General features: G+C 40.8%; 1 protein-coding gene across 5 annotated transcripts in view; it reads right to left on the bottom strand.

The window, feature by feature from the left end:
- Positions 1-14,967, bottom strand: part of NELL1 (neural EGFL like 1) — a 293,137-nt gene that overhangs the window by 222,851 nt on the left and 55,319 nt on the right. For all 5 annotated transcript variants that reach the window (XM_063332728.1, XM_063332731.1, XM_063332732.1 and 2 more), the window contains exons 5-7: positions 8,837-8,933; positions 2,801-2,873; positions 2,474-2,556 (exon numbers count right to left, since the gene is read on the bottom strand). In XM_063332728.1, the coding sequence (XP_063188798.1) occupies positions 2,474-2,556; positions 2,801-2,873; positions 8,837-8,933 (253 nt within the window). The remainder of the gene's footprint in view (positions 1-2,473; positions 2,557-2,800; positions 2,874-8,836; positions 8,934-14,967) is intronic.

The raw sequence follows: 14,967 nt of genomic DNA, 5'->3' as shown, positions 1-14,967 counted from the left end.
CCTTTTCTCCTGCAGCAAATTAACAGTTTTAGCCAGATTTCTAACACTCTGACCTATGGTGTCTCTCTATTTAAGGACAGAAGTTTAAATCAATTAAACACATATACTGGAGAGATTCAGAATTAATTCAAATGATGACAAAAATAAAATAGGCTTTAAAAGCTAGCATTTATTCAAAAGCTGTGTCCTTACAAGACATCGGTAGGAAGAGGACATAATGGTGGTTAGCTTGCTACAGGTCATGATCAAATGTTCCCGTACACAGCACTCCATAACAATCGGCTACAGACAATGCTCAGCTGGGCCCCTTACACAGTCCCCATGTCCCATCCGGACCCAGCACTAGACACACGCAACCCTGAGGTAAAGCCCAAGGCAAGAGGGTACTCTCTCCTCCTGCCTACTTACTGCATAATTTGCACTGCTATCAAAATTACTGGAGCCTGAAGACACTAGTCTGATGATTTCTTCCCAGACAAGCCCTGGTCTGTGTCTTCATAGTTTTATGGTATGTAAACTGCACGTACACAGTCATTGCAAACAACATTCACCGTCTATTCAATGCTGTAATACACTGTAACCAAACAGAGATTGAGTGAGAAACTGAAATCCTAGATACAGCAGAACCTAAAATCAACAACTAGACATCAAGCCACAGGGTTTGCTTTTCCAAAACATCATGTTCATGCTGCACATCTCTTGGTGCAGGACCAGGTGCTGGGGTTCATTGCTCACGTTCGTTAGCAAGTTGTTATCTGACCAGCTGCCCTGCTAAACAGGATCTCTGCAGGCAGCTGCCCTTCTAAGCCTTGCTCTTTGCCTTGCCATACATCAGCCCCATACGATATACTTGTACCTACATTAGTACACCACTTGTGGCTATTGCGGCTAGGACTAAAAAGGCAGATACAAACCTTAATGCTTCCCTTGAGTCCCTCCATTTTTAACTTGCATTTGCCTACCAAATTAACTTCCTTTCCTGCTGCATGCATTTTTCCTGGACAACAATATTTCTGTAACAACTGTAATGAACCAGCCAGTGCACTGCTATAACACAAAGGGAACTCGCAATGAAGGATTATCCCAGCACCACTTTATGGAAGCAGAGTCTTTGCAGTACAAATACTGTGTTATTTGCTTCCCCTTCTAAAGTACTAGCAAGCAAAAATATAATTAACAGCAGAGAAAGCAAGTTACTCAGTACAGTGCATAATTGGAATTTGCTTATACCACCAGCAGGGCTCAAAATAATTGCCTTTCTTTCACAGTATAAGCAGCAAACTGAACTAAAAGCTTCACATTTCGCATTTGGAGTCAGCCTGTCCAAAGCATGTCGGCTGAGTAAGTGGATTGTCAGTATAATGCGCACACTCTCTAGAAACAAAGTTTCCCCTTTCTTATTAGGAAAGAAAATAACACTTAAAGGCAGCACAGTAAAAAGTATAATGCTTTAAGCTGGTAGCACTACTATGCAGATCCTATTTTTGAAATTCCTGTTTGGTAACTACATTGAGATTAAAGGCATCTACAGCTTGGTTGTAGTTGCACTTATGCATTAATTACTCAAAAATTTAAGTGCATTTTCAGATGAGACAGGTGAGGTAAATTGCCCTTTACCACAGACCAGATGGTTCGCCAACATTAACCTCAAAAAGTGTTCACAGATTGCCCTTTAACACACATCAGGGGTTCGGTCACCTCTAAAACACAGCTGGCTACCCCAAAACTTCACCACAGCCTTAGCTGAAGGGCCTTGGCTAACAGAGAGGTTAACTGTGTATTGTGGGAGCAGAGCCTAAAGAAATTCTCCAAAAACCCAAACAAAAAAAATACCACTGTAGCTTCCCATTCATCCTATTCGCAATCCAAACCAGGATGGGTAAAAAAAAAAAAAAAAAAACAAACAAAAACCAAGAAACCAAGCACACACCACACTACCTGGGAGCTGGGTTAACTTTTACACTGGTAAAAGCCATTGATCAAAGGTGATGTCAAGATCAGCACAGCCAGCAGCTTCACAGGCATTTCCATTTTGGGGCCTCATTTCAATTCCCAGGAAGGAGACCATGCCAGTCCCGATGACTTCACAGGACTTCCCACAGGCAACCACACACCCTCTTGCAGCATCACATGGTGAGGAAATTGTTAAGGGATTTCACTCCTTTGTTTCTGCATTTATCCCTCAGCATGAAAAGAGAAATCATGCTAAGGCTTCTTACAAAAAAATCAGACCCTGGGCATTTTGTCACTATCTTACAAATAATAAGGCAGACAACAGCAACTGTATAAGGCTTAAGTGACATCCATGAAGCTATATCCATAAGTCTATTGCAGACAGGGCTACTGGCAGAAGGAGGAAAAAAAAATGGCTCTACTATGAAAGTGTAGAGTAATTGCAAAAGGAATAAACATTTTCACACTGGTCTTAGCACAGAAGGAAATGGGTAATTGACAAAGAAGCTTAGGTACCTACTTTTGCAGTCATTTTTGCCAGGAGTTCTTGCAAATCCATGATTCCTTGCACCAGACTTAAGAAATCACTGCAGGTCGGGCATGCTCAATAAAGGAAGAGTAAGAAGAAGCAGAAAGGAAGAGAAGGAAAGACACAATAACCCATAAATAACCAACAGTATATCAGATTTGATTTACCTGAACGTAAAATGCAATCTGTTTACACACAATTTTTGCCTTCTGGAAGTCAGCACACAAAAATTACAAGCCTGAAAACATTATTTTTAAAACAAAGGAGTAATTTGTATGAAAAATCTAAAACAGAGACAGTAAAGAAATTGCTACTTACTGCGATTCAGATTAGGACACTGCGTTATATATCCATTAGGTATAAAGATGACTTTCACATCTTGAATAACACCCTTTGTGAAAGAAGAGAAAACTGGTAATAAAGATTACAAACATTCACTTGGATCTGTACCAGCTGTTTCACAAGTAATTTCTTAAGTGGGTACAAAAAATTGACCAGCTCACTCTTCCCATGAGAAAAATAACTGAAAATAGACAAAATATAACTCCTCCCATCTTCCTGTGTGTTTGGATATTAATTTTCATAAAACACAGAAATGATACTGCTCTGTCTTTTGCAATCGCCAAATATAAGCTGCTTAAATGTCTTAAAATGGGATGAGACTGGTGAAAAAGCAGTGCAATAATATCCATTATTCAAGCCTATGACACACTTTTCCAAAAGACAGAAAGAAAACACAGCAACACACTTTAGTGATTCAGCCAAATAAAACTGTGAAATAAAACATTATGAAAAGAGAAGTATATCGTGCACGTGGTAAGTAAGAGTCTATACTTCAGTTGTTTGGTTTAATTTAGCCTACTAGCTTTGTATCTCAAAAGGCAGTTCATGTAATCGTGCCATCAGTTAGAATTAAATCCTCTCTCTAATCCAAACAGATGGAAAAATCCCCTACCCAGGACTGGCAGAAATGAGGACTCCAAGGTCAGAGCCAGCTAGTGCAGGTTGTATGAGGTCCGGAAACCAAACCAGGCAGGAGAGGAGAGAGCAAGGACCAAAAATCCAGTGCCAGCTGCATCCTCTGTTGTCCCTGACTTGCAAGGATATCCCTGACAGAGGCAGCAGACACAAAGGGTTGCCCAGTATCCCTGCACACCTGGGTCCTGAAGAACCCTAGAGCCTTCAAACAGCCTAGAAAATGCTGAAGCTTGCGTTTGCTCTTTTAAGCTCAGTACAAAGCTCTTGCTCCATCTTTGACTGTGTAACATACTTAACTCCACATCCGCTAGCTTTGATAATGTCACGGTCACTAAGGGAGGGGAGCAAGGGAAAACAAGGGACTTCTAGTGCTGCTATTTGCACTTTCCCTGACTGTTAATCAGATGTTATGACATGGCTCTATCTCCTCCCAGACACAGAACTTCTTTAATTTGAAAGGAAATTTATCATCACGGCAGTCATTATCTAATTAAATTACTGATTTGTAAGACTATATTTTAATTTTCAGTTAAATTGCAATAGAGTGAATTTTGCAGACTGAGGACACAGTCACTTGCTGAAAACATTGAACTCCATCCGTAAATAAAATATAGGCCTCAGAGAGCCTTTGAAGCCTGACAAGTACAGCAAGTAACATTTAACATTTACATGCTCATTTGCTAAAACAGTAGAAGGTAATCAGCAAGCACTGATTCCTGCTTACTGTTTCATGATCAAATATTAACTGAAAATATTAATAGACATAATCAGATCACGCTGTCTTTCTTGCAGAAGTATATACATTTATTAACCTTTTCATCTATGAGAATAATGAAACCATCATAATAATGAGAAGTAATACTGTCACTGGAAATGGAACATCCTGAAAGCCATTTTACATACTGTCTGCTAGAAGTCATCAGTGAGAAATTAGGTGAAGCACAAAAATATACTTCAATGCTTAAGCCTCTCCAGTGAAAAGCTCAAAGTTTCACCAGACCATATCACACCGCTAACAAGACATCATCCAGAGAGACGCGATGTTTGCCTATTGCATATTGAAGTGCATATTGAACTTCAAATATGTTTGCTGCATCAGAGCCCCACCACTCAATTGTCTTTTGGATAGATTTGCATTTAAATACAACCTTGTCATGGTCCACACGGTTGTTTGCTTACCCCTCCCCCCCAGAAGCAGGATGGGGGAAGAATCGGAAGAAAAAGGCAAAACTCATGGGTTGAGATAAAGGCAGTTTAACAGAACAGCAAAGGAAAGCGGAAAACAAGGACAAACCTGAAGAGGAAACACAACTACTTTTTGTGTCTTAGTTTCTGGCTACTTGAAAGCACGTTACCATGGAAAAACATATGAACTTCAATTCACCAATATAGATGCCTTCTAAGTCTATAAACCCTCTGAAACAGAATTAATACAATCAAATATAGAAGGGAACCTTCAAGGAGCAGAAATTTTGCTGATGTATTTTTTTAATAGAAAGACTTCTTTATAGGCAAACACTTATTACAGCCATAATTATTGTAACACATATGAACAAACTTGGACTATTCCTCCTTCAGCATTACGTTTAGGTTGCCGAGAGCACTCTATGACCACTGCCAGGAGGAGAACTGGGTTATGCACAACTCCCTAGGGGAAGCCCAGGGCCCTGGTTCCCTTTGGCACAGAGTGGAGCTCTTCGGCCCACGTTCTCGGAAGGGACATCAGTATTAGGCCTTGCCAGGGAGATATCACCGGTCAAAATCTCCACGGTTTTTCCCTTCCGAAGCAGATACCACATTTATGTTATCATTAAAGCTTCAGTTCAGCATCAGGACTCACTAGCTTGAAGAGCTTTCATCTGTGCAGGCAGATTACCAGCTACAAGATTAAATTCAGGCCTGCAGCACTAAATATCAAGGCCATCCCATGAGGATGTAATACAAAAGCCCTGTTATTGCAATTTTCATGTCTCTTTTTAATAGAGGACTCCTCCCACATTCTGTGAAAAGGCTCATCTATTCCACGAGCTCTCCACTTTTGCGTTTTCATTTCCTCCGTTGCCTTTCACCCTCTTTAAAACCTACTTCTCCCACAGAGATAACACGTGCCATACAGCTGTGCAAGTGCCATCGGCCAGGGCTGGTGACAGGCTCTGCACAGAGGCACATGCATCAAACCCTGTGCCTAGGCAATGCTATGCCAACACCACTAGATCTCCAGTAGACGAGTACTGTGCTCCTCTACACGGGGCAGGCATGCCCCATGCCAGGCGCTTGAACAGCTGCCCTTGGCACTGTATTTACCTGTACAACTCTGAGACCAAAATGACTACAGAGGCCCAAGTATTCATATGATGCTGTGCAATCTAAATAGCAGCACACTTCTCAAGCACCTACTCTACAATCCCCCGACACAGCAGCAGGATCAATAGAGCCTGCTGTAGCAGATATGAAAATTGCCGTCTTTCAACATGAATCACCTAGTCAGCAATGCATTAATAAGCTCATTTCTGCAGCAGCTCTTTGGAGGGAGCCTTAGGGGGAATGGTTCTCCCCAGCAATAAAATGAATTTTGCAGATAATTCTGATCCTGAGCACAATCAGATCCATCCTAGAGTGAGGGTTCCCTGGATGTCTGGTGTCACTCTCTTCCTCCTTTCAGTTGCATTTACTTTGGTTTCCTAATCTGATTATAATGGTATTCTCTAGCCCAAAAACAAATCTTGGGTTTGAGATGCACAAAGAAACCTGAAGGGTCAGCATGTATTTTTTTTCAAAGGAAGTAATTCATGAGATTTCCTTCAAAGAAAACAGGTAAGTCTATTTTAAGTCTGCTCCACATCTGCTCCCACCACTACTGTGCTAAAACCATTCCATCTTGTCTGAACTCCAAATGCTTGGTCATAGCAGGTAAGTTATAACCAGTTAAGAGATACTAGTTGTAAGGGGCAAGACTTTGATTCCCTTGATTATGCCATAGAGTACTTCATTCCCCAGCAAGGCCACAGACGCAGCAGGGCTACTTGTGGAATAATCACGGTAAGTAAGGATGTAGAACAAAAGCATAAATAAGAAAAATGGCAGCAACTAGCCACAGCGACTTATGGATATCATATCTCCTCCCCTCCTCCTTCTTCTGATATACTGAAGAATTATGATCTAAAATAGGCATGAGACTGTGGCCCAAAATGTGCTTTAATGTTATTCATTTATGTAGAGACACAACAATTAATCATCATTAAAGTAAGAAAATTTTTGGAACAGCAAAGATGATACTCAAAACAGTATCCAGTGCTTTTCGTTACATACATTATCATGGCTCCAACACACATACAAAAATGTTAATTCTTTTTTAACGCTCTTATTTCCCTACAGATCTCTGTTTACATTAAGGAAAATAGATCTATTTTTTAATATGCTAAAACAGTGAAACAAATTGCTCTGAAAAAGAAAGGGAGATCCTGCTGAGCATGTAAATATATGGAAAGAGATGTGTACTCTTTACAAACTGGCAAAATCCCAAGTTTTTGCAACGAGTAACATAAAAAAAAAGTAAGATTTCTGAAACTCTCAAGCAGGTTTTAAAAAATACAACCAATTATATTTCTGCCCTGAAGAAAGTTAGTAAAATATTCAAGCATGCATAAAGCAAAGTAAGGCACTTGTCGACTTCCATTATGATCAATAAAAACTGTCAGCTCATTAGCATATCATTAGCTACCCTGCTGTTTCCAAAGTGTTAACGCGTAGAAATATTAATTTACAAACATATAATATCCCAGAGTTCTGAGGCTCTGACTGCCTGCATAAAATAAGAATTTAAGATGGGTGAATCCAATATAACTTCTTTTTTTCCTATGTAGCTATAAACATATGTTTACCATCTGTGGAATTATGGGAAGCAGCTGAGGTAAAAAAACAACAGCTGTAGAATAAAATAATACTATCAATTTCACTTCACAGTGACAGCTCAGCTTCTGGAGGATGAAATGTACTCTAGGTTCAGAACAACTCTCGGACAATCATTTAAGTTAAAAGTTAGCTTTTACCTCTGTTCCATTATTAAAATCGTTAGTTGCTACAACAATCCTACCATAAGTAATTTTAGCATAAAATAATTGCCCGAGCTTGTTAAGTCTGGAGACTTCGAGGAGAGGTCCTCAGAAAAACAGCAACTTGTAAAATTGTCTTATGAACTGACAGCTTCAAAGGGAAGCTGAGCGGGTGGTAAAATCACCTTGGCAACAAATCCATGCCAATATCGCGGATAGGCAGATTGGCCTATCACTGCACTACGGACTCTTTCACTGATAAACACTTGACCGTGGATTGTTATCCAAAACTGGAAGAAATATCAGAAACTTTTCTGTAGGTTGCCTACAAAGTAAAAGAATTAATTTTCAGGTGCAAGGTGTGGTTTTCATTTGTTGGTGGATTTTGTTTGCCAGTTGGTTCAGCAATTCTGCCTTGAGCAGAAAATCATATAGCCTCACCAGGGGCCAAAAAAACCCAAAAGGAAACATACAGGAGAGGGCTTTTCAAGTCGTAGGTCATTTCTGTCCTTTGCAATTTCAGAAACATACCGCCACTAATTAAATCTGGGATATATTGCCATTACTTGAATCTTTTTCCTCTGAAAAGTTCCTCATGCCCATACTGGCATACTCAGTGATGTTGTCTTGGGGAGCCTCATAAATGGAAAAAGACAGGCTTTCCAGCTAGGAGGTAGGAGCAACCCAAGTCCTGCCAGCTAGCCAGCCTTCCAGCCTGGGCTGTTTGGAATCAATCAAAGCTCCAAAGGACAAAGAAGCTCACGAACAAAATTCAGTGACCCACCACTGACTCTCGGTTGAGAAACACAGTGACAAACTTAGTTGAGAAAAAGAGAAAGAAAGAACAGTAGTCCAGGAACAGAAAAATCTACTGTTTGGCAGCAAGGCAAACTCACTGCATACAATAGCTAGTATCTGCTACACTCATAGGATCACAGGCCAGAAGACCTTCTCTGCTCTAGAATTTAATGCTGACGGGGCAAACAGGGAAGAGTCACCCGAGGCAAACAGCAGAAAGGTGAGGGTATTCTGCATGTGAAATCGAGGAGGAAATGGCCTCCAAGAGTGATTAAGACCACCACTGTTAGCCAGGAGACCAAACAAAATTCCCAAATATTGGGCACCGCAGTCAGTGACTACATCACCCTACCTTGCAGGAAAAGACCCTTTTCTCTGAGTGTTGGACCTGCCTCAAATCCCAAGTCCACAGTTTCTATTAAAATTCATACAAAGCAGTTTTCAGGAGTGTAAGACAACTAATCAGAAATATCTTGATGACTATTTATTAATTTCCTTCTTCATGAGCCATTTCATATCTGCTTACCTTAAAAAAACCATGTTTCCTGTTTCTCTGTCCGAGCCATAAATTGCTTTCAGGTGTCAAATTCGTTTCTGGAGGATCAATGACGCGTTCATAAATCCTGCAGAGGGAATACATTGCCATTACTTGAATCCTTTTTTCCTCTGAAAAGTTCCTAGCCAAAATCAGTTAACAAAAAAAGATGAAAAGTAGAACCAAAAAAAAAAATTCTTTTCATTAAACACTGTATTTATCATCAACAGTTATAAAGGTATATTACAACTTTAAATGCAAAAAAAAAAAAAACCAACAGGGAAAAAACCTACTAAAATCACTAACATATGAAGACTGCATGAAATTGAAACTCCCTTTGTGCAAGTATGCAGCACTAGGTTAAAGAAAAACAATGCCAGAACCCACCATAGTAGGATAAACAGTAAAATGGGACCATCCTAGCTCAGGGGCATTCTTCAAACTCAACTACCCATTCTGGAGAAAAAGTGCAGCCACACACAAGATCCAACCAGAAAAAAACCTTTGGGGATTTTCAGACTGTTTAGAACTTTGAATAGATTTCACAGAGAAACTTTATTCCACCTCTACTCCTACGGCCTTTACATCTGGCATTACTCATCCTTGCACCTCAACCTTTCGTTTTCTCCAGTTCTCCCCTATTTGCTGCTGTTATTGAATTCACCAGGCCCGGGTACTCCCATGTGCTGCCACTACTGCACGTCCAGCTTGTCCGTGTCACTAGCATAGGTCTGGTACAGAAGGAGACCTCTTTGTATATGTTTGGTACCTAGCACTACAGGGACGTTTCCTTGGTTCTTCTTTGAGGAAGTAGAAATAATAGCTATAAGAAATAACAACGACAAGAAGTAACATGAGGTCCGTAAGCAAACTTTATGTACTGCATAAACTTGCACATGAATGCAGTGATCTACGTACCCAATTTCTAAAATTAATTCATGAAAAATTGCTGTAACACAGCATTTTTAAATTCACAAAAATCTGGAGTTTTAAAAAGGTTTTCCTTGGGGTTTTTATTTGTTTATTTCTAGGAAAGTTGTAATGAAGTTTCCAGACCACTACAACAATGATATTATTTTAGAGTATAAAAAATTCAAGACTAAAGTTACTGAACCTGGATTCTCATATTGCCACGTCACATCGGTGGGAGCCATGAACTTACTGCTTCATAATAAAACCAGCATGCTTAGTAAGGATTATTGAGACACTGATTATATATATTTGCATTCCTATCCAGCTAACAGGGAATATGTATTGCTGTGTAATCACACCAGCGTGACAGCCGAAAGACTCTGAATGTGTCGAGACCTGTAGCTTAAAGCACTGAAATTATCTGTATGTTTAAAAGGGGTTAAATTCTTTTTCTTCCTTCTTTAACGCTATGGCTTTAAAACGAACATGAAAAATTAACACCAAAGAAAAATACAAGTCATTCAACACAATTCATTACACAGTTATCTTCCCATTTACGCTCCAAGTGTTTCTAGCACAGGCTCACCAACTATAATCATTGGGTTTTGTGTTGTAAGTTGCCACATATATTGGGTTTGCATGGCAAGGTTTTGATAGCAGTTGGGCTACAGGGGTGGCTTCTGGGAGACACTGCTAGAAGCTTCCCCTATTTCTGACAGAGCAAATGCCAGCCAGCTCCAAGATGGCCAAAGTCAAGCCAGTCAGCAATCGTGATAGCACCTCTGTGATAACATATTTAAGAAGGGAAAAAAAAAAAAAAACACTGCTGTGCAACAAACAGCCAGAACAGAGGAGTGAGAACGTGTGTGACAAACAACTCTGCAGACACCAAGGTCAGTGAATCATAGAATCTTCATGGTTGGAAAGGACCTTTGAGATCATCGAGTCCAAGCAAGAAGGAGTGGGAGGAGGTGCAGAGATTCCCCTGCAGCCCAGGGTGAAGGAACATGGTGAAAGCAGTTGTCTTCCTGCAGCCCATGGAGATCAATAATTGAGCAGATATCCACCTGCAGCCCACAGAGGGCCCCACACTGGAGCAGGTGCACATGCCTAATGGAGGCTTTGATCCTGTGGGAAGCCTGCACTGGAGCAGGCTCCTGGTATGACCTGTAGACCCATGGAGAGGGGGGCCAGCTGAAGCAGGTTTACTGGAAGGACTTGAGACCCCATGGGGGACCCATGCTGAAGCAGTCCATTCCTGAAGGACTGCACCCTATGGAAAGGACCCATGCTGGAGCAGTTTGTGAAGAACTACGGCCTGTGGGAAGGACACACATTGGAGAAGTTCATGGAGGACTGTCTCCTGTGGGAGTGGCCCCACACTGAAGCAAGGGTTGAGCATGAGGAGGAAGGAGCTGTACAGACAACACGTGATGAACTGACTGTAACCCTGTCCACCTGTGCCATTAAGGGGGAGGAGGTAGAGAACTGGGAGTGAAGTTGACCTCAGGAAGAAGGGAAGGGGTGGGGGCAAGGCATTTTAAAATTTGGCTTTATTTCTCCTTACCCTATTCTGATGGGATTGGTAATAAAGTAATTTCCCCAAGTTGAGCCTGGTTTGCCCATGATGGTAATTGCCAAGTGATCTCCCTGTCCTTATCTCCACCCACGAGCCTTTCACCTTTCGTTACATTTTTCTCTCCAGTTGAGGAGGGGGAGCTATAAAGCAGCTTAGTGGGCATCTGGTGTCCAGCCAAGGTCAAACCCATCATACCACATTATTGGAAAACTCATACATTTGCAGAGTCCAAGAATACCCTCCCAGTACTAAAGAACTTCAAGAAAGCCCTGTAAAGTTTTTTATGTCAATGTACAGAGAGTCATATATTCCACCCACTTTTGCTTATTCAGAAAAGAAAACCATTTGTCAAAACCAAATGGAAGCAATCTAAAAAACTAGAGGCAAACAAACTTACTATTTCCTTAAAAAGAAACAATCTCAAACATAAGAACAAAATAGTTACATGAAAATTCCAGCTTAAGAATGTGAGTAGAGTCAGAAGACTTCTAATACTCATGATTTTATTGCTCAAGTTTATGATAATAATCATCAGCCCTAATTCATCACATTTCACCAACATGATACATTCAAAGCTCTAGGAAATTTCTGCCTCTACTAGTTAATTACTTCTCACTATCTATAAAATTGCCATGCTGAGCTGTTTTACCTGTTCAAACAGCAAAACAAGAAGATACTCTTTTAAACTATGTTTTGAGAATTATAGGAATTTTGCATGCACCATCTCTATCAATATTTTAAAGTGTAAGTAGAATCATAGAATCATAGAATTGTTGAGGTTGGAAGGGACCTCCAAGATCATCGAGTCCAACCTTTAGCCTACCCTGACAAGAGCCACTTCTAAACCATGTCCCTAAGTGCCCCATCTACCCTTTTTTTAAACACCTCCAGGGATGGTGAATCCACCACCTCCCTGGGCAGCCTATTCCAATGTTTAATAACCCTTTCAGTGAAAAAATGTCTCCTAATATCTAATCTAAACCTCCCCTGACGTAACTTGAACCCGTTTCCCCTCGTCCTATCACTTGTCACCAGGGAGAAGAGGTCAGCCCCCATCTCTCTACAACCTCCTTTCAGGTAGTTGTAGAGGCTGATAAGGTCTCCCCTCAGCCTCCTCTTCTCCAGGCTAAACAACCCCAGCTCCCTCAGTCGTTCTTCATAAGGTTTGTCCTACAGACCCCTCACCAGCTTTGTAGCCCTTCTCTGGACACGCTCCAACACCTCAATGTCCCTCTTGTAGCGAGGGGCCCAAAACTGAACACAGTACTCGAGGTGGGGCCTCACCAGTGCCAAGTACAGGGGGATGATCACTTCCCTAGTCCGGCTCACCACACTATTCCTGATACAGGCTAGGATGCTGTTGGCCTTCTTGGCCACCTGGGCACACTGCTGGCTCATATTCAGCCGGCAGTCAACCAACACTCCCAAGTCCTTTTCTGTCGAGCTGCTTTCAAGCCACTCTGCCCCAATCCTGTAGCACTGCATGGGGTTGTTGTGTCCCAAGTGCAGGACCCGGCATTTGGCCTTGTTGAACCTCATACCATTGGTCTCAGCCCAATTGTCCAGCCTGTCCAGATCCCTCTGCAGAGCCCTTCTGTCATACCTCATGCAAAATTGAAGACTACTCAAATGCAAAACTGCTGCCAAACGCTGAACAAAGAACAAAGAATTGACATGCTCCATGAGAAGACCAATCACTGAATTACACTATCATAGCAGGAATTTCTCTTCGGATACATAACACAGCTTTATTCATGGCTTAGGTTATTAATGTCCTCACCAGGAAATTTCTAATCTAATCTAATAAACTCATTATCATAAAGAACTCAATTTGTGTTAACAGATAAAATCCCAATGCTGACCCAGTTCAACAACACTACTTATTGAAGAATGTTTGATTTTTATTCACCTGGCCTAGTTAAAGGAACTCTACAGTATCTGTCTGCAATTACTATATGACAGTTCAACAGCAGCAAGTAAGGAAAACAAATCAGAGACAGGCTGAAGTGCTTTATCTTGTCCTTTCTGACAATTTAACAAAGACTTTTTAAAGGAAAAGGCTGTAGTGACCTTCCTTCCAGAGTCTCCTCAGAAAGTGCCATAAGACACGCGCTCGGGATTCCCCATATTTCTCTGCTATTCTAACCTAATTCCAATTCTGAAACAGGTATTTACCTTAAATTAAGGGGTTAATTAAAAGTTGGTTTGTGCCTTATTCCATATATGTCTAAGAGACTGGTTGGTTTTCTTCTCCATGGATCTGCCCATGGAGTAACAGGATTAGGATTCAAGAGAAGGCACGAGATGTAGATCAGTCCTTGCTTACCTTCCTACGTAAAAAGATGTTTTGGATGACACTATTTGGTTTGCAAACAATGTGAGCTTACTTTATTACTGTATATTCTTAAACACCAGCAAAAAAGTCCCAGCAAGCACACACAGAGCTTATCGCTACCCCTACAATCCCCTCTATACTCATGGGAAATGAAAAGATCAAAAAGTACTTTTGAATTCACCACAGCTTTAAAAAAAAATATGGTTCACCATATATTAATTCTCTGATGAAGAAGAATTAAAATAAAAAATAAAAACCCCACACCACTAAACAAGAGTCCTACAACTCCCGACAAAAAGGGAGAGTGATGCAAAACTGGAAGCTGCTACACAAAGGTAAAACAGCTACAAAAAGATAAAACTGGAACTATATGGAAAAAGTTTTTGAATTAATATCAGCAAAGAAACATGATAGCATTACTAACTCTCAATCGGTATATTTTAATAAAGATGAAAACAAATGTTTTCAAATATCAGTGAACAGAGTTTCACCAGCTACACACATTGGCAGCTGAAAGCCAGCAGAGCTGACTGATGTGCCACTGGAGTAAAACCAGGAACTGGGCACGTCCCCTGGCTGCCAGGTTCATGGTTTAAGTCACAAGAACGCTGTAAGCAAAGCAGCATTCCTAGAGCAGGTTTTTGAGAAGAAGACCCTGTCCATACAAAATTATTACGGTGGCACTTGAGTAACTAGTTAGGAATAGGGTTTCATCCAGACATTAGTATTATCCACATACGTATGCCACTTAAAAATTGATCAAATATTGGTAATTTTTCAGGGCTTTTTTTTTTATGCTCAGACAAACCCATAAAGCATGAACATTTTGTAACATATCTCAAAGTGTAATGAGAAAGCATTGGTTTTATACTGAAAGAAAATAGGTGTTTTTCAGGCTGAAAAACTACTGTTGCTGAATAGACACAAAAGGATCCTTCTTTTTTCACAGCTACATTAAACTTCCACATCATTCTCGCTCCCTCGCTTGATTTTCTGGGTTGAGATGTGTCACCTTCTATAGCTTTATCCATGCTTGACCAATACTTTGTATTTGGCATATGAATAGCTAAATTATACCTGCTACACTTCCAGTTTATGAAGTGCTGGTCTAGAGGCTCCTTGGAGATCAGTTTCCAATACACTTGGCTTTGATACCCACACAGAGAAATGTGCAATACACTTCACAAGAACAGGAATGCTTAGAAAGAGGACTCCAGGGAACTGTGGTCTCTAAAACTACTGCAGACTGAATAGCCCCTCCAGCATGAGGAGACCCAGGTCTCTAGGTTAATGGAA

The sequence above is a fragment of the Chroicocephalus ridibundus genome, chromosome 4 (genome assembly GCF_963924245.1).
Source record: "Chroicocephalus ridibundus chromosome 4, bChrRid1.1, whole genome shotgun sequence".
NCBI classification, from domain to species: domain Eukaryota; kingdom Metazoa; phylum Chordata; class Aves; order Charadriiformes; family Laridae; genus Chroicocephalus; species Chroicocephalus ridibundus.
Note: the sequence above shows the minus strand (reverse complement) of the source record. Positions and strands in the feature narration are given on the sequence as shown.